Source organism: Sceloporus occidentalis, unplaced genomic scaffold, assembly GCF_023333645.1.
Source record: "Sceloporus occidentalis isolate IW3139 unplaced genomic scaffold, rSceOcc1.0.p SCAF_1, whole genome shotgun sequence".
NCBI lineage: Eukaryota > Metazoa > Chordata > Lepidosauria > Squamata > Phrynosomatidae > Sceloporus > Sceloporus occidentalis.
Window position 1 is genome coordinate 8,132,914 of NW_028316981.1, and position 20,422 is coordinate 8,153,335.

Sequence of the window (20,422 nt, forward strand, 5' to 3'; positions counted from 1 at the left end):
TAAATTAAGTTTTAAAAAAGGGTTCAGACATATAGGAAATAATAAGAGGGTGGAGAATTAGGGGGTGCTTTTTGGCTGAGGAAAGAGAGGAGAGCCAATAAAACATTACAATATTGTTGCCATTAATAGCAGCAGAGGGGTTTAAAAAGCCTTCTTTTCATCCCTTGTGATTATTTTCCAGGGTCCTTAAGGTTTTGAAGAGCAGGGTTTGGACACCCGTGTTCAGCCTGCAAGGAAGATGCTGCACGTCTGAACAGAGGATGACACGCAAGAGAGGCCCCGTGGATGGCGCCTCCCCCCTGAAAGATCCTGGGAGGAAAAGGAGGGGAGGATTTGGCAAGATTCAAACCCAGGTGTGCCTGGCAGCCACTACACTACAGACATGTAATGTTTTGGTATTAATGCACCTCTTCAACTGCCATGGCTCCATCCTATAGACTCTTGGGATCTGTAGTTTGTTATCACTCCCCCCCCCCCAACACACTGCAGAAATAATCCAGTTTGCCACCGCTTTAACTGCCACGGCTCAACGCTATGGGCTTCGGGGATTTGTAGCTATCTGAGACACTAACCGCCTCTGTTACAGAGCAAAATGCCAAAACAAACTACAGTTCCCAGGATCCCAGAGGATGGAGCTGTGCTAGTTAAAGTGGTGTCGAACTGGGTTATTTCTGCAGTGCAGATGCAGACTGAGGTCCAAAACAACCTGCAGCAATAGTCCAGTTTGAGACCGCTTTAACTGCCCTGGCTCAGTACTAGGGAATCCTGGGAATTGTACTTTATTGTGGCCCTAGAGCTCTTTGACAGAGAAGGCTCACAGAACTACAGTTCCCAGAATTCCCTAACACTGAGCCAGGACAGTGAAAGCAGCCCCAGACTGGATTTTTTCTGCAGTGTGTGTGTATTGGACCAGAAAAGGTTACATGCCCCACCAAACAACTAATCCCAGGATTCTATAGGATGGAATCATAACAGTCAAAGCTGTGTCAAACTGCTTTATTTCTGCCTTGCAGTTTGACACTGCTTTAACTGTCACAGCTCCATCCTATTGAGTCCAGTGATTTGTAGTTTGTTGTGGTACCAGAGCCAGTGTAGCGTAACGGTTTGAGTGTTGGACTACGACTCTGGAAACCAAGGTTTGATTCCCTGCTCAGCCATGAAAACCCACTGGGTGATCTTGGGCAAGTTACACTCTCTCAGCCTCAGGGGAAGGCAATGGCAAGCCTCCTCTGAATAAATGCTACTAAGAAAACCCCATGATAGGTTCACCTTAGGGTCATCATGAGTCAGAAACAACTTGAAGCCACACAACAGCAACAAATAGTACCAGAGTGCTGTGAAAGAGAAAGGCTAAATATCTCACAAAACTACAAATTTGGAACTACATAGCAGTGAGCCATGGCAGTTAAAGCGGTGTTAATCTGCCTTAACTCTGCAGTGTGGACATACTCATGGTCATTGGGAAGTGGGTCATTCCCAGGGTTTTTTTTTGGGGGGGGGGTTGTGCACCTTCAAGTCCTTTCTGACTTATGGCAACCATAAGGCAAGCCTATCACAGGGTTTTCTTGGCATGATTTATTTGGGAGGAGGGTGTTTTACCTCTGAACCTGAGGCTGCATCTACACTGAAGAAATAGTGCAGTTTGACATTGCTTTCACTGCCATAGCTTTATCCTATTGAATCCTGGGTTTTGTAGTTTGTTGTGGCACCACAGCTCTTTGACAGAGAAGGCTAAATATCTCACAAAACTACACATTCCAAAATTCCATACCATTGAGCCATGGCACCTAACGTTGTGTCAAACTGCATTAATTCTGCAGCCTGAGAGAGTATGACTTGCCCAAGGTTACCCAGTGAGTTTCCATGGCAGGGATTTGAACCCTAGCCTCCACTGTCATAGTCCAACACTTAAACCACTACCCCACATTGGTTCTTTCCACGAGTAGGTTAATGAAATTTATCATCAAATATTTCCCAGGAAAAAAATATCTGCAGGAGAACTTCACACCTCTATTGGGCTTCTAAAATCAAGGACAGGCAATATACTACAAAATCCACAAAAGAGCGATATCTTTATTGGCTAGCTGAAATGCTGAAAGTACATCATGCAAGCTATTGAAGCTCCACTGGTTTCTTCATCTGGCACAATATGTTAAAAGATCAGACAGGGGAGGAAAAGTCATGTAAGAATCTCATGCCTACATTTTTCTTTCAGAATTAGCCACAAACCAACCAACATGGACTTGGGGAGAGGGAGTCAATCCCCTGAAGCAATGTATTCTGGGAGAATTGTGGGACCCCTCAGAAGAGCAATTCTACCTCAGGCGAAGCAGGAACCTGAAGAGAGCTTGGCCTGTGGTTGGGAAGCCCAGTGGCAGGAGTTCCTAAGGAAAGCAGAGCCTCCTCATTCCAGCTGGGGACCACCACAGCCTCTAGAAGAGCACAACCCATGGGATAATGCTACTGCCTTCCTGACCTCCTTTGAGCAAGTGGCCAAAGCTTGCCAGTGGCCCAAGGAGGAGTGGATGGCCCAACTTTGGCCAGCCCTCAACGGAGAAGCCGAACAGGTCTTTAGCAGCCTGGAAGCTGGTGACAGAGAAGATTATGGGAAAGTGAAGGCCATCCTCCTCCGATGGGACACTCTCACACGGGAGCGCTGGCGTCAACACTTTCGACATTTTCGTTACCATGAAGCTGAGGGTCCGAGAGGGCTTTACGGCCAGCTCCAGGAGCTTTGCCACCAGTGGCTGAAGGTCGAGAGGCACACAAAGGAGCAAATTCTGGAGCTGCTGATTCTGGAGCAATTCCTCACTGTCCTTCCACTGGACATCCAGAGTTGGGTGAGAGAACATGGCCCAGAGACCTGCTCCCAGGCCGTAGCTCTGGCAGAGGAGTTCCTCCTGAGGCAACAAGAGGTTGACAGAGAGAATGACCGGGTGAGAGGAGATTATTGGGAATGTTGTTGTTGTTGTTGTTGTTCTCCAGTCTGGCAGATGGGAGGAGCAAGTATTTTCCAAGATGGCCACAACAAAATGATGTTGATGGTATTGAAAGTCTCCAGAGGCTGTTAAAATAAATTGAAATGTTAACCTGAGAGGATTCAGTTTTTTGTTAGAGGCTTTTCATATTGTCTAGTAAGCAGGGTTCCCAGCATGGAAACTGGAGAGGGTTCATGTCCCCTTAATGGCTGTGTAGAAAAGGGAATTTCACCATGTGTTGCTTGTCATGCAACCAGGTAAGAAACAATACCTGCTGAAATGCCCTATTATTATTATTATTATTATTATTATTATTATTATTATTATTTCTTACCTTTCTCTCCCCATGTATCGAGGTGAGGAACATTAACAATTAATAGATAGACATTAATTAAAGCACATCAGTTAAAATACACATCAGTTTAAAAAGACAAATAACATATGCACATATTAAAACAATCCACATTTAAAATCGATAATTTAACATTCACAATTTAGAAATAATATGGACCAGCCTGTCAGCGGAGATTGGTCTTAAATGCTCTCTTGAATTCAGATAGCATATTCAGCTGTCGACTCTCTTCCGGCAGGTCATTCCACAGTCTAGGTGTGGCTGAAGAAAAATGGATATACAACTATTATAAAGACAGGAACACTCTCCGGTGTTCACTTTGACAACGCTAATAGTAAGAGTGTACCTACACTGCAGTTACAGTGGTTTGATATCTCTTTGCCTATCTTGGCTCCATCCTATGAAATGCTGGGATTTGTAGTTTGGTGAAGGAGAGACATGTGAAGGCCCAGAGGGTAAAAACAGAAAAAACACCAGAAAAACATTTTTATCAAAACTTTCTTGGGGAGGAGGGGGGGAGAGAACTGGGGGGGGAATGGGAAAATATGAAATATTTTCATTTAGGGTGTAGATAAAATGCTTAAGACAAGGTGTTCATATATTTACTGCTCCAAAACTATTTCTAAAAACTTACAGGTGACAGAAAGATTTTTTATGTAAGACATTGCAATGTCTGGTCTTAGTTTCCTTTTCTCAGGTATTTGTATGGGAATAAGTGCTTTATGTCTATAACACTGTGAAGAGACACAATAAGAGACAAAACAGTTTTCTCTGTTTTACTAATGTTGATTGTTTCATCTGTTTTTAGGTTACTATTCATGGCTTGAAAATATTTTTAAAATATATAAACTCCAATGAGCAAACCTTGATTTTACCATTTTATATAAAGGATACCATTTTACTATATTATTGCATTTAATAGGACTTGAGCTTCCATTGATTTTGGTATATACAGGGAGTCCTGAAACCAAACCCCAGTCCTAGAACCAAACTAAGGGTCCACTGTATTTTATATCCTGCCTTACTTCCAGTCCATGACACAAGGCAGCTTACTATGTAAAGAAGAAATCTAATTATCGCCTGAACAGTATTTTTTTACATACTAAATATAATTTTTTTGCCAAACAAAATTGCACATAATACGTTGTGTGTTCTTAAAGAAACAAAGTGACTTTCATTCTGTAGGAATACTAATATCACTTTTTCAAAATCCATTTTTTTCTTTTAAAATTGGGGGAAATGGTATGCATCTTTCCTCCATGGCTTCAAAACGTCTGGAAATGTAACATCACTAGTGTCATGTCACTAAAATCCCCAACTAGTGAAGGATTTTCTAGTCTCTTCCCCTGAAGAACAGCACTAGAAGAGCTATCTAGTAGAGATGCTAAGTTCTTCACCAAACTATAAATTCCCAGAACTATAATTCCCATAGTATGGAACCATTGGCAATTAAAGTGATATAGCATAGTTAATATGCTATAACAGTGAGTCCTGGATACATACACTCATTCTCCCAAAGACATCAGCATAAACATATGTTTAAATGTATAGTCATTGCCTCTATACAGTTTTTATAACAGTTCAAAACCACTTTTTAACTCTTTTGTCTCCATCTTGTGGAATCCTGGAATTTATATTTTGGTGAGACCCTTAGAATGATTTCCAAGAGAGGTCTAGTGCTTTAGTTCAAGAATTAGGGTAGAGCACTATAGCAGAAAATTCCAAGTACAGTGCCTCACCAAAATAAAGGTCCTGGAATGGCATAGGATGGGACCAAAGCATTTAAAACGGAACTAAACTGATCTAACTTCTTAATGTAGATACAGCCTTTCTTTGCAGTACCAAAGACTGCAGTCTTATAAAAAAAGTAAATCTCACTGAACTAATTTGTGTTTACTTCTTAGTAGACCTATCTAGCTCTGCACTATAAAGCATTGGGGCCGAAGTTTGTGACATGTTTTTAAATTGAATGTCCCTCGGCATTCCTCCCACTTAAAATATTTAAACAGCAGTTTCAGTGAGTTATTCAGCAATTGAAAACAAGTATATGTTTAATTATGTACCACAGCTTATTGTTAATTAGAACACCTTCAGACCAGCAGCATGTGAAATCCATTAACTAAGAAAAAGCAACCCAGAACAAGTGTGTTTTTTCCAAGCCAGTGGTGATGGAGCCATGTGAAAATTACTTGCGAGGGAATTCCACAGCTAAGGGGCTAGCACAGAGAAGGCCCTGTTCTTAAAAAGAGGGATGGCAACAGAGGGTCATGAAATGCTTATATAATATGTGCATATACACGTATCATACAGGAATACTTATTATTTGCTTCTCGTTTCTGCAGCTGAGATTGGGGGCATAGGATCAGATTCTCTCATTGTTTCCATTCAGCTGAAGTATTCTGGTCTTTCAGATAGCTTTTGAAGAGGCTGCCAGTTCCTTTGAGGCAGGCCAGGCTCTGTCTGACATCGAGCAAAAACAGTTTCACATAGAAACCAAGCAGGAGGAAGCGAAGGATGAAAATGACATTGAGGATGGCAGAAGTCTGTTGGGTAAGGTTGAGTAGCTTCCACGAAGGCTGGAATCAAAATCTCATGATGGTATAAAATGCATATATAGCCCAACCTCTGTATTTGTGAGATCGGTAAGCATGCTTTCACTTATCCGCGTCTCAAAAGAAAAGGTCTCTTTAAGCATTTGGAGGACCTCCAGTGTGACTCTATGGTCAACTTCCACTTGACCTTTTATAGGCATCTATAGGTCCTCCAGCTCGATTCTGTGGTCATCCTCGGGGAGAAATATAGCATTCACCTTTATCTGCAGTAAGTCAAGGATTGTACCGCCTGCTGATATGGGATTGGACCATTTTATAATCTTCACACACATATATATAAAATGTGTGAAGACTATGGAAACCAAGTATATTTCAAACGTGTCTATCTGTAGGGTGAGTGGGAATTGTGTAGTCCTTGGAACTCCCACTGACACAGCCAAAGAGCCCAACACCTGCCTTACCCCACATTTTTTGGCCAAAAGCTCTTTAAATGAAGACAAAACAACCAATCTCCTTCCAAAACAACCTGGGAGGAGGTTGGAAATGTGATGACTTCACATCATCCAAAATGACAAGAGAAATGAAACCTTGCAGAAAATCTTCTCTCGTAGCTCTCCATTCCCTTCAAGGCTTTTCAGAAGAACAGTCCCATTATGATTTATTCTATCTTCCATCTATTGATCAAAAGGATATATCCTCCCCACTTTACCCTCACAATAATGCTGCAGGGTAGATTAGGAGAAAGAATGAGGGATTGACTCATGGGCATCCAAGTGAATTTCATGGTTCAACAAGACTTGCACCTAAATCGCCAAAGTCCCAATCCAGCACTAGCCACTTCATCTTCCTGCCCCTATCATCATTCTCTTTTCCTGTTCATGGGCTGAAGTTTCTTTTGGCGGCGTTTCTTTTTCTCGTTGTTTCTTATGCAGGCAAAGGATGGATGGCTGCAGATGATGGGGAGAGATACAACCCAGCGGATTCTGAATCAGTGAGACCACATGGGACGTCTGGGTGGAGATTTGAAGAGAACCTTTCTTTGCAATATGAGCAGAAAAATGTCTTTGCATGTGAAGAAAGAGCAAAATGCTGGCAGGAAACCCAAACAGAGAGAGCAGATCGCTCCATTTCTTCTAGTATTGGTCTCAAGGCCTCCAGTAACCAGACAGAAATTGATGCAAGTAAGATTTAAAAAAAAAAACTTGAAGCATTCATGGAAAAAACAAGTGTCTCGGAATTACCAGACAGGGAAATACATGTTTTATAAAACAAGAGTAAAAATGTTTAAAAGTTTTACCAAACAGAAACATGTGTAGATTTACCAAAATAAATAAATAAATAAATCATAGAATCATAGAGTTGGAAGAGACCGCAAGGGCCATCCAGTCCAACCCCCTGCCATGCAGGAAATCCAAATCAAAGCATCCCCAACAGATGGCCATCTAGCCTCTGCTTAAAGACCTCCAAGGAAGGAGACTCCACCACACTCCGGGGGAGTTTGTTCCACTGTCGAACAGCCCTTACTGTCAGGAAGTTCTTCCTAATGTTGAGATGGAATCTCTTTTCTTGTAGCTTGCATCCATTGTTCCGGGTCCTGTTCTCTGGAGCAGCAGAAAACAAGCTTGCTCCCTCCTCAATGTGACATCTTTTCAAATATTTAAACAGGGCTATCATATCACCTCTTAACCTTCTCTTCTCCAGGCTAAACATCCCCAGCTCCCTGAGTCGTTCCTCATAGGGCAAGGTTTCCAGACCTTTCACCATTTTAGTCGCCCTCCTCTGGACACGCTCCAGTTTCTCAATGTCCTTTTTGAATTGTGGTGCCCAGAACTGGACACAATATTCCAGGTGGGGCCTGACCAGAGCAGAATACAGTGGCACTATTACTTCTCTTGATCTAGACACTATACTTTTATTGATGCAGCCTAGAATTGCATTGGCCTTTTTAGCTGCCGCATCACACTGTTGACTCATGTTCAACTTATGGTCTACTTGGACTCCTAGATCTCTTTCACATGTACTTTCATTCAGCAATGTGTCTCCCATCCTCTATCTGTGCATTTCATTTTTCTGCCCTAAGTGCAGTACCTTACATTTCTCTGTGTTGAATTTCATTTTGTTAGCTTTGGCCCAGCTTTCTAGTCTATTCAGATCATTTTGAATGTTGGTCCTGTCCTCTGGAGTATTAACTATTCCTCCTAATTTGGTGTCATCTGCAAATTTGATAAGTGTGCTCCCAATTCTGTCATCCAGGTCATTGATAAAGATGTTGAATAACACTGGGCCCAGGACAGAGCCCTGTGGGGCCCCACTGGTCACTTCCCTCCAGAAGGAAAAAGCCATTGTTGAGCACCCTTTGGGTTCGGCCGGTCAACCAATTACAGATCCATTTAACAGTTACTTTGTCTAGCCCATAAAAATAGTAAGGTTGTCTTAATGTTGCCACAAATTCAAAATGACTTGAAGGCACACAACAGCAACAACAACAAGGTTTAAAACACCTCAGGCACAAATCCACAAAACACAAAACAAATAATAAGAATAAGGAAATAGCTCAGCACTGGTTATTGAATGCTGTTAAAATTTATTATTATTATTATTATTATTATTATTTGCTTATATCCCACCTTTCTCCCAATATAGGGACTCAAGGCAGCCTTACTCATGCTCTGTTTGAAGCTTTTGATATTTTTCTTTTGCACTATTAAATTCCTATTTTTATTCTTTTATTAAACCCATATTTCCATTAATTACGTGTATGTGTGCCTTCAAATCACCTCCTGAATTTCACAGCGTTTTCTTAAGCAAGGAATACTCAGAGATGGTTTTGCCAGTTCCTTCCTATGAAATCTAGCCTATAGCACTTTTTATTCATTGGCAATCTTCCAGCCAAGTACTAACTGGATCTGACCCTGTTTAGTTTCCAAGATCAGATGATGAGATTTGTTTTCTTTAAGGTATTTAGGTTCTTGTCTGTTAGTTTAACATGGATAACACAGAGAGGTAGTAGGATAGCCATCTTTAAATATCTGAAAGCCTCTTGTGTAGAAGATGGATCAAGTTAAGTCTAGGGCATAATAATAATAATAATAATAATAATAATAATAATAATAATAATTGTTATTTGTATTTTCCCACCTCTCCTGATGGATCAAAGCAGGATTACAACCAATACATGACATACAACAATAAATCCAATAACAATTATCTAAAATCACGGTTTAAAACAATGTGCTATCCAGAGATATTACAATACCATATTAAACTATATCATTATTTCCTGAGCCAGTGGATTTAAATGACAAGGAAAGATAGTCTACTCAAGCATCAGAAGTAACTTCTAGAGGGTAAGAGTTGCTCAGCAGTGGAATGGCCTGCTTCAGAAGATGGTGGGTTCTTCTTCACTGGACATTTTTAAATAGGTTAAATGGCTACCTCATGGTTACTTCAGTAGTGTATTCCTGCATTGGCAGTGGTTAAGACTGCATGGACTTTCCACCTGGACTACAGGATGTGCTTCCTTCTTAGTTCATCATCAGTCGGAGAACACATGCTGTTGAGAACATATGGGGAAGATAATTGTTACGCAAATCTTAATGTACATAGAATCTTAATGTACATCATAGAATCCATTACTGAAAAGAAATGTTAGGAGTCCCCAGTCAGTGGGAAGTGGGTCATTCACAGTCCTTTGTGTGTCATAAGTAAGTCCTGCTGACTTAGTGGAGCTTGCTCCTAAGTAAATTACTGTAGTTGCAGTACAACTACAATTGAAATCTAATTTGTAACTCTGAAAATGAAAGAAGGTTTTCCATGGGAGGTCAGATTCTACAGTTGCAATAAAATGGGGGATGAATGTTCTTCCAAGTGTAGAATCTGACTTCCTATGGAAAACATCTCCCATTTTCACATTTATAAATTATACTTCATTATCTTTATTTAGGATAACTCTTCTTTGCCACAGAATTTAACCCATTTAGCTGCTCTGAGCAATCATGAGGAAGGTTAAGGTATAAACTAAATAAATTATAAGTCTCAAAGAGCATATCAAAGGACACAAGTGCTTTCCATCAGAGAATGTATCATCTGCATTTAGGTGATTGCTTAGGCAAGATGGAAGGTGTGAGGCAAGTGAGGTCCTGGACAGATTCAGCACAAGGGCCAGGACTACAGATAACAGCCAGGGTCTTTGGGTTGGTTTCAGAACCATGGAGAGCATCCCTGCAGTTTCTCTAGAGTCAGACAGAGGCAAGTTACTCCAGCAGCTCCAAACTGGCTCCATTTTATAAACTGGATCTAAAACCCCCAACTACAATTGCAGCCTATGCAGAATTCCCCCTGTGAGGGTTTAATTTATTCATTCTTGCTGCATAAAAATACCCAATATAAATGAGACAAAAGCACAAAAGTAAAATATCAAAAATGGGGGGAAGGGAGCTCTGGAAGGTCAGAGGGCTTCCTCACCCCAAATCTGGTATCCCAGATGATGTGGGCAACACACCACCATTTTTCTGTGGCTGGAAGTAACATACTGTAATTTTTGGGTTTCAGAGTTTGTTATTTGGGTCAGTGTGTGTGTGTGTGTGTGTGTGTGTGTGTGTGTGTGATGAAAGGACAGCAGTTAAACAGGGAACTGGCAACTGAAGGCCTCTAATTTTTTAACACTTTTTGGTGGGCTGTAATAAGGGCAAAGGACACAATGCAGAAATTACAGGTAGTGAAAATGCCCTAAACATTGGTCATTAAACAGCCAAAACTGGGTGGTAATGTGGACATCTTTGCATAGGTGACCTAATTAACATAGATAACCTAATGTGATGGGATTAAAAATCTTTGTCTCTATTTGAGCCACAGGGAATAAAGTTGAACTGTAAAGCAAATCCCTGTTTTTCATAGAAGCAACCAGAGCTTGATGATAGAACACTTGCTTTGCTTGTAGAAGGTTTCAGGTTCAGCCCCCAGCATCTCCAATGAAATCACTGGGTAGCAAATAATGGGAAAGACCTCTTATGAAAGCGGCATCTATCAGAGTAAACAGCTAGATGACCATTCAGCCTGACCATGAGACAAAACAGCTTCTTACGTTTCTTGTTATTTTCTTGTACCTATGAGGATACCAAAGTTCAGAATTTGTATCTCTTCTGGGGGAAAGACTATTACTGTAACTATTTAACTGAGTGTCCCACTAGAGGACACTCTACATCAGTGTGGAGTAGTGGTTCGAGCATTAAATTACGACTTTGACTCTGGAGACCAGGGTTCCTATTCTCATTGAGCCATGGAAACCCACTGGGTGACCTTGGGTAACACAGATGCTGTCAGCCTCAGAGAAAGGCAAAGACAAACTTCTGAGCAAATCTTGTAAAAAAAAAAACAAAAACATCATGATAAGGTTGCCATAAACTGGAAACTCGAAGGCACACAACAACAACCACCCAGTAGTGGGAGGAGGAACAGATATAACACATCCTAGGATGGACTGCCTAGGAGAAGGGCAGGAGGCAATGATTTAGACAAAGTGCATGAAAGACAGATACCTTTTAGATCAGAAGCAGTAATCCTGTGACCTACAGAAATCTGTGGCTCTTTGGATCCCCAGAAATTTCATCCCAAAGCCCAGAACTACCCCTCAGACTTTAAGCTAAAAAATACTCGTACTGTACCAGCCACTGCAAAACAGCAGTTTCCCAGCACCGCCCATCTTCCTCATGTTCCCAGAGGCCAAAAAAGGCCAAAATTGTCCAAAGTCAAAACCAGAACTGATGCGACATTACTTCCAGTTGTGTTACTCATGCCTGTGCAGCCTGCTGGAGGGTCCAAAGGTAAAAATTGCCCCCAGCCCCCTCCTCAGTTGTTTACCCCAATTTAAATGCTTGTGTGGGACAACCTGAAACAGTAAAGACATAAAAAGTCTCAAAAGGTGGACGGATGACTCTATGTCTCTTCTTGTCACCCAAAATGGTGCCCACATCAGTGCAGCACAGCTATCCAAAGGAGCCTGATATGACTCCATGCAGCCTGCCTCCTCAAGTTCCAGAAATGCCCATCTTTGATTTAGATAAAAACCTTAATTTATATCTTGGTATTGAGTCCTTACTGCATCGCTCTCTCTATTTTATCAGATTATGTGTGCAAAAGTGAAGATGAAGGGGAACAGTCGAAGATTTCTTCTGAAAGATCCAAGCAGAAAGAGTTAAATGAGAACCTTTGGGATAAAAATGGACTGATAATGGATGAAGGGAACCACATAGAGAAAAAGAAGCATCCATCCATTCCTTGCCATGATGGAGACCTTTATGATATTCCATTCCAACAAGAAGTTCTAGAAAATAGAAAGGACATGTACTTCAGTACTCACTGGAGAATCAACAGAGAGGAGAAACCAAATCAAAGTTTGGCATTTGGGAATAGCTTCGTTGAAGGCAGAAATTTTCCAGAATTTCAAATGCTTCAAGGTGAGGAGAAACCCTATAAATGCTTTATATGTGGAAGGTGCTTCACGCGGAGCACAAATCTTATTTCCCATCAAAGAATCCACACAGGGGAGAAACCATATAGTTGCCCAGACTGTAACAAAAGATTCTCTAGTCAATCAGATCTTATTAAACACAAGAGAATCCATAGAGATGACAAACCATATAGATGCTCTGTTTGTGGAAAGGGCTTTAGTCAGGGTGGTCACCTTACTTCACATCAAAGAATTCACACAGGGGAGAAACCCTACAAGTGCTTGGAGTGTGGGAAAAACTTTAGTAAAAACACCAACCTTACTTTGCATCAAAGAATTCATACAGGGGAGAAACCATACAAATGTTTGGAGTGTGGAAAGAGCTTCACTTGGAATTCAAACCTTACTTCCCATCAAAGAATCCATACTGGAGAGAAACCTTTTAAATGTTCAGATTGTAACAAGACCTTTTGTAATCATTCAACCCTTATTAAGCATATGAGAATTCACACAGGAGAAAAACCCTATAAATGCTTTGCGTGTGGAAAGAGCTTCAGTCAGAGCTCAAGCCTTACTGCACATAAGAGAATTCACACAGGAGAAAAACCATATAAATGTTCTGAATGTGGGAAAAGCTACAGTAAAAATACAAATCTTACTTCACATCAGAGAATTCACATGGTAGGAAAACTGCTCCATTAAATGCTTTTTTAAAGTCTGGTGTACAGAACGGAAATGAACAGTTGCCGGACACAGAAGAAATGAGCTACCATCTGATCAGATATTCTAATAAGAGATGGACTACAGAAATGCCCATATTTTGTTTTGTTTTAATCATACCTACTTGTTGGTTGCAAAACACATGGAAGTAATCATGGGTTGAAGAAATACAGAAAAGGGAAGCAACTTTTTGAAGGTTCCAGTGTTTCTTTTGTTGATCAGTTAAAATGGATTAAAAGGTAAACACTGGGATGGCCTTACAGTTTTCCACAAACATTTTGCTTGTCAACATTATGTTGACCACATCAAAATAAAGATCTCCATGTTTATGTGAGTCTTAAATGGGGAGGGCACTTTTTAACAGCTGAAATATCATCTGGCAGTTTCAGAGGAAAAGTCAGAATCTTTGAATGTTTTTAAATATGGAGAAGGACATTATGAGGTAGTGATGCTATCAAGTGAGGGAGGTGGGATTTGGGTGGTCTGGGGGAAGCATGTCGCCCTTGGACATCCTCCCCTCAAACCCACCATTTAAAAACAAAATTAACTGGAAAAATGTAATTGGCTGTACATTACTTCAGGGACATGTTTAGCATTTTAGCAATGTTTTGAGAACCCACCCCCTTTAAACAGCAGAAAAATGTTCCTTCCCTGTTATTTAGATGTGATTTCTGGTTTCCAGAATTTCATTTCCAACCGTAAAAGTAATGACGGCACGCCTTGCCAAGGTGTTTAGCCTGGAGAAGAGAAGGTTAAGAAGTGATATGATAGCGCTGTTTAAGTATTTGAAGGGATGTCACACTGAGGATGGAGCAAGCTTGTTTTCTGCTGCTCCAGAGAATAGGACATGGAACAATGGATACAAGCTACATAAAAAGAGATTCCACCTCAACATTAGGAGGAACGTCCTGACAGTGGAACATACCCCCTCAGAGGGTGGTGGAGTCTCCTTCTTTGGAGGTTATTGAACAGAGGCTGGATGGCCGTCTGTCGGAGGTGCTTTGATTGTGAGATCCTGCATGGCAAGGGTTGGACTGGATGGCCCTTGAGGTCTCTTCCAGCTCTATGATTCTTGGTGTTACCTACCTCAAGTCGACCCAGACTCATGACAACCCTGTGGATGAATAATCTGAAAGCCCCCTTGGCCTCCACTTCTCTGCTTAGCTCTTGTAGAATCAGGCCCATGACCTCCCTGATTGAGTTTATCCGTCTGGCGTGTGGTCTTCCTCTCTTTCTATTGCCTTCTTGCTCTATCCTCGATATGACATCCCTTCAAATCTTTAAACATGGCTTTTCTGTCACATCTTAATCTTCTCTTCCCCAGGTTAAACATACCTAGCTCCCTAAGTCTCTCCTATTAGGGCATGGTTTCCAGATCTTTTGCCATTTTAGTCACCCTCTTTTGGACATACTCCAGCTTGTACAATACCCCTTTTGAAATGTGGTGCCCAGACTTGAAACAGATCTGTCTGTCTGTCTGTCTGTCTGTCTGTCTGTCTGTCTAGTGTGTGTCTAGGAGCCCCCAATAAGTTCAATCCTAGAAGAGGGCGCTAAGGTTGACTCAGCCTTCAGTCCTTTTGTAGGTCAATAAAATGAGTACGCAGCTTGTTGGGGGAAATTGCCATACACATTGTAAACCGCTTAGGGGGTGATAGTTCAGTGATACATGGTATGGAAATGTACTTGCTATTGCTATTGTGTTTATTTCAACTCAAGCCATCTTACATAGTTCTCCCCTTTCTAATATCATCCTCACAACAAGGCAGTGATTCCCAAACTTTGGTCCTCTAGGTATTTTGGACTTAGCCTACCTGGTCAGCAGTCAGGAAAGCTGGAAGCTGAAGTCCTAAACATCTGGAATAGCAAAGTTTGGGAACCATTGCTGTAAGGCAACTTAACCCTAGAAAAAGTGGCAAGCTGAAAGGTATGGGCTGGTGGAGGTGTGATACTTAATCTTCCAGTTTTTAGCCATGCATTCTAATTACTATACCACACTGTCCCTCAGTCTTGCTGTGATTCTATCTTTTAACTCCATTCCACCTCAGCTGAGGGTAGCTAAAGCATGTAAGAAATTACCTAGAAGCTACAGGTTGTTGTTGTTGTTGGTGGTGGTGGTGGTGGTGGTGGTTGTGTGTGTGTGTGTGTGTGTTTTCAGGCTATGTGGCCATGTTCTAGAAGAGTTTATTCCTGACATTTCACTGGCATCTATGGCTGGCATCTTCAGAGAATGCTGGCATGGAAGTGAGTGGGGTATACATATACTATTTGGCTCTAGTGATTTATGTGTTAATCTGTGTATTGAAGTTAGATCAGATGTGAGAATCTTCACACAGCACTTCAGATGTTGTGGAACTGCAGCTTGCAGCATTCCTCAGCATTGGCTGTACTGCTAGGGCTGCTGGGAGTTACTGGGAAGCATGCAGTCCTCCAGTGAAACTGCGACAATATCTGGAAGGATTCATGATTCCCACCCAGAGGTTCAAAGTAAGAAGACTAAATGCAAATCAACCCCTCAGCTGATGTCAATTCCCTTTTCCTCTGCCCAAGATCTCTTCTTTGTGGTACTACATCTCCCAGCAAGCCTTGCAAATTGTAGAGAAATGGCCAACAGCTGGCCTTTCTGAACCTGAGCAAACACAGCTAGGAGAGGGCTTGGTGAGGACTAGGAGGCAAAATGGAAGTCAGAACTTCTTTTTAGCACTGAAGCAGGACCCTGAAGGAACACAAGGAAGACAAGATGCTTGGCTTCTGTAAGAGAGTGCCAGTTTGGAATATTTTCCCCTCCCATGACCTTTGTAAGTAAACTTCCTTGACTGTTCCTTGGTATGTGTTTTTATTCACCTAGAAGCATTGCCTTTCCCTGCCTTGGCTTCTAGTGAATTTCTGGGTGAGTTCAAGGAAGGTTTTGCCCCTCTAAAGTAGGTGAGGGAGGAAGGGAAAGAGAGAGAAGTAAACCCTCTGGACTGGATGGAAAGGAGCAAAGACCTATTGCTGCTTCAGGTGGCAGATGAGGAGGCAACAACGGCAGCCTTTACCCAGCCATCCTCTTGTGTTAGAAGTTGGAACTATGTGGCCTACACTCGTTGTCTTGCAAGAAGTTGAAGGGAATGGAAACATAGAGAACTGGAGACATATGTGGCTATAATGGCACACTGTTGGTCCAGATGTCAGCATTGCAACTAAACAAGCTGGCAACAAAGCAGACATACGTTGCATGTCCCCATGCTCTGTTGACCATGTTTTAAAAACCAAGAGTGGCTTCTCAACATAGCCTCTGGGCTTTGTGTGTGTGTGTGTGTGTGTGTGCATTTTTGGTAGGCTGTACAGCCCACATAGGGTCATGGGCTATAAAATTAGTTTGCAGACTTAACGTCAATAGCCAGCCCTTGTCCTAACTTTCACAATGCTTCAAGCCTGTGGTATGTAAATTCACTATGACACACACTACCTATAACTATAGCAGTAACAAAAATGGTTATTCTGCAAAAGTAGTGGTTGCTCCTCATATCACAATAAGAACATAATTTAGTTCCATTACTTATTGCAAAATTTAATTACTTATAAGTAAGTCCTTGTTTCTATATAGACACTTCCAAGCTCCAGACTCTAAAAAATGTTAATTATTCTTCATATGTGTGGACTCAGTCACCATTTTGGAAGAATAATTGTAGAGAGGAAAAAGTCTTTTCAAAGCTTTACCTAAAATAAAAAGGCAGGAATTTATTTTAAAGCATAGTTTCACACTGTAATTTCAGTCAGTTTGCATTGGTTCAGTTTTTAAATAGTTCAGTTTAAAATTAAACATTTGTTTCATTCTCAAGATTTTTTTTTAATGGCTGCATCTGCACTGCAGAAATAATGCAGTTTGACACTGCTTTAACTGCCATGGCTCAGTGCTTTGGAATTCTGAGATTTGTAGTTTTGTGAGATATTTAACCTTCTCTCTCAGCGAGCCCTGGTGTCACAAGAAACTACAAATCCCAGGATTCCACATGATTCCATGGCTCAGTATTTCTGCAGCCAATGACATGAAATCTTGGTTAAATCTAGTTCCTAGTCCTGACTAGATTCGAGTCATTGAATTAGTGGCTGGATGGTAGACCAACAATTGCATAAATTTCATTTAGTAAGCAACTGGATTTAGACCCCAGTTTTTATGAAATATCAAAGAGAGTGCTGGAAGGAGCATTCATGGAATTGCTAAATATCTATCCATTTGGGATCTGTTTTAACAAGAGGTAGAGAACCTGGTCCCCTCCAGAGGTTTTGGACTAGAACTCCTGCAGTCATGTGGGCTGGATTTTATGGAATCTGCAATCCAAAACATCTGGAAGACATTAGATTGCTCATGGCTAGTCCAGGTCCACACCTGCAGGCTTTCCCCCTTCATTCTCCCATACTGGGTGCACCTTAGCTACATGCTCTCAACCACCCCAGTTTGGTAGCATCTGATTATGAGCGTTTGAGAGCTTTATATTTTAATACCATGTTTTTGGTTTTAAGCTTGTCATTGCCATTCTTTGTATTTCAATACTGGGGCAAGGTGGCTTGTGTATAATTAGCATAAATTTAGCATTTATCTAGTATTTTTTCTGATTTTGTGTGTGGGCAATTTAGGCAAGTCTTCTACCCTGAAATCCTGGTAGAGGTACACAAGCTGCCAAAAATGTGAAAAGAAAAGAAAATGGATTTGGTCAGCAGTCCACTTAAGCGGCTCTTGCACTAAGCAAGTTGTTCTTGGGTGCCTTGAAAAATCCCATCATGGTTTTGTCCTGTTCTGCATACTTTTTCTATTGTCCTATGGAGTTCACAGGTCCCGCTCCCACATTGCTTTGCTGTAGAACAGGCTGATGAAAGCGTCTTTCCTCCATGATTTTGAAAGCAGAAAGTAACACACTCCTTGGCTGACCCCATTACTGGGGGAGGAGCACCCCCTTCTCTGTTTTCTACCTTCAGTCCTTTTTTGCTAGTCATGGGTTTTCCTGGAACCATGGGATAATAGAGACCCTAGGGGCCATGCATTCCAACCCCATTCTGCCATGTAGGAACTCACAATCAAAGCACCCTCAACGGATGGCCATCCAGCCTCTGCTTAAAGATCTCCAAAGAAGGAGACTCCACCACTCTGTGAAGGAGTTTATTTCATTATCAAACAGCCCTTACTGTCAGGTCGTTTCTCCTAATGTTTAAGTGGAACCTCTTTTCCTGTAGCTTGCATCCATCGTTCCAGCTCCTGTTCTTTAGAGCAGCAGAAAACAAGCTTGCTCCATCTTTAATGTGACACCCCTTCAAATACTTAAAACTTTTTTTATCATATCATCCCTTAACCAGCTTTTCTCCAGGCTAAACATACCCAGATCCCTAAGTCTTTCCTCATAAGGCTTCATAGTTTCCAGACCTTTCACCATTTTGGTTGCCCTCCTTTGGACATGCTCTAGCTTCTCAACATCCTTTTTGAATTGTGGTGCCCAGAACTGGACACAGTATTCCAGGTGAGGCCTGACCAAAGCAGAACAGAGTGGCACTATTATTTCCCTTGATCTCTAGACACTGTCTTTCTATTCATGCAGCTTAGAATCACATTGGCCTCTTTAGCTGCTGCATCACACAGTTGACTCACGTTCAGTTGATGGTCTAATAAGGCTCCTAGATCCTTTTTGTATGTACTGCTGCCAAGCCAGGTGTTATACAGTTACAGAACTATGATTCCACTTTAACTGCCATGACAGCAACCCATGTAATCCTGGCATCAACAAGTTTAAGTATTTTGAATTCTCTGCCAGAGAGGTGTAAATAAAATCTTAAGCTTTGGTCCTTCAGATGTTTGGGAGGTCAGCTCCCAAAATTCCTGACCATTGGCCAAACTGGATGGAACGTCTGTGAGCTGGAAGACCAAAGCAATTTATAGGACTAGCGTATGAGACCCATGGCAGGAAACGCCTCACCAAATTACAAATCTCAAGGTTCCATAGGATATTGTCATGGCAGTTCACATAGAATCATAGTGCTATGATTGTGTGATGTGAAATACACATACACATGCACACTGTATTATATATATCATATATCAGTGGTGCATGGGGGCACTGCAACCTATTTAAAAGATGAGGCTCTGCTTCTGGAGGGTTGTAGGAAAGTCTAATGTCCTTTTCTTAGAATATACAGTAGTCCCTCCGCATTCACTGGGTGAAGGATCCTGATGAATTTGGAAAAACTGCAGATAAAAAACCACTATTCCTTTTTACCTAAGAGAACACCTCTCTTGGAATCTCCAGATCCTCCAGTGCAACTCTGTGGTCAACATCTGCCAGAAGTTGATCATAGAATCATGCTGGAGGATCTACAAATGTCTAGAAAAGTGTTTTCTCTAGGAATTTCTAGGTTCTCCAGCACAACTCTATGGTCAACTTCTGACAGAGTTGCACTGGAGGACTATGAGATTCCTAAAGAGAACATATTAATCAAAACCGCAAATCATGAAATTGACAGAAGTCAAAACCACAGAAGTGGAGGGCCAATTGTAAAAGCTTGATCTAGATGATGGATGATGAAGATGGAGCCAAATATGGCTCACAGGCTGGATTTTATCCACTCTTGCCTGAGTTCTAGTGTTCATTCTGTCACTGTTATTTCCATTTCTTTCCCCAGGAAAATCTAAGCCTGCTCATTCTCATTCCTTCATTAATGTGATACCAGTTGTGTGAATCAGCCCATGGAGAGCCAACATCCTACATGCAACGGTTTAGGGGGAGGATCAGAAATGGGAGGAGAAGGCTTTCAAGCTGTCCAGGTGAGTTTGCTTGTTATTTTCTTTTGCTTTTGTGAGAAGAAGATCAGAGATGGGCATACCCTCCAACTGTTCTCATTTGGCAGGGGCAGTCCCAATTAATCCTCCGGTGTCCCACCTTTTAAGTTGATTTTAAAATGTCCTGGTTTTTCTCTCCTTCTCCGGCTTCCCTGCTTCCTCCTCAGTTTACTGAGTTCAAAGTGCAGAAGTAGTTTGTTCTTAATTCACTCAGCATGTGGAACTGAAGAGGAAGGGACAGAATCTTGTCTTTCCCAGTAGGCTGAAACAAAAGCAAACTCCTGCCTCCTTTCCTCACTTGTGAGTTCATCCTCATTAATAACTTTTGCCATCATGACCACTCTCTAATTTCTCTTGGCCACACAGGTCCTCAGTGGCATCACTAGGGGTTTGGAGGCGGGTGCGGACTGCACCAGATGACAACCTAAATAGAGGTGACACCTGTGCTCCTCAAACTCCATTTTGGCAGAAATGGGCTGTGGCATTCATCTGCTTCACTTTAAAATGCCTTATGAGATGGTGGGAGTGGGGTGAAGCTCAGTGGAAGGAGAAAGAAAAAGCCACAGA

At 41.6% G+C, this 20,422-nt stretch overlaps 2 protein-coding genes across 2 annotated transcripts in view; both read left to right on the top strand.

Moving 5' to 3' along the window:
- The first annotated feature begins 101 nt into the window (after positions 1-101).
- On the top strand, positions 102-13,224 carry LOC149320593 (uncharacterized). The gene is made up of 5 exons (XM_089503993.1): positions 102-353; positions 2,216-2,936; positions 5,742-5,880; positions 6,815-7,063; positions 12,005-13,224. Exons 2-5 carry the CDS (start codon positions 2,238-2,240, stop codon positions 13,030-13,032), a joined length of 2,115 nt encoding a protein of 704 aa, XP_089360119.1. The 5' UTR covers positions 102-353; positions 2,216-2,237; the 3' UTR covers positions 13,033-13,224.
- Positions 12,252-20,422, top strand: part of LOC149320594 (uncharacterized) — a 35,489-nt gene continuing 27,318 nt past the window's right edge. Inside the window, exons 1-2 of the mRNA XM_089502741.1 lie at positions 12,252-12,337; positions 19,699-19,840. Coding sequence (XP_089358867.1) covers positions 19,763-19,840 — 78 coding nt within the window. The 5' untranslated portion in view covers positions 12,252-12,337; positions 19,699-19,762. The remainder of the gene's footprint in view (positions 12,338-19,698; positions 19,841-20,422) is intronic.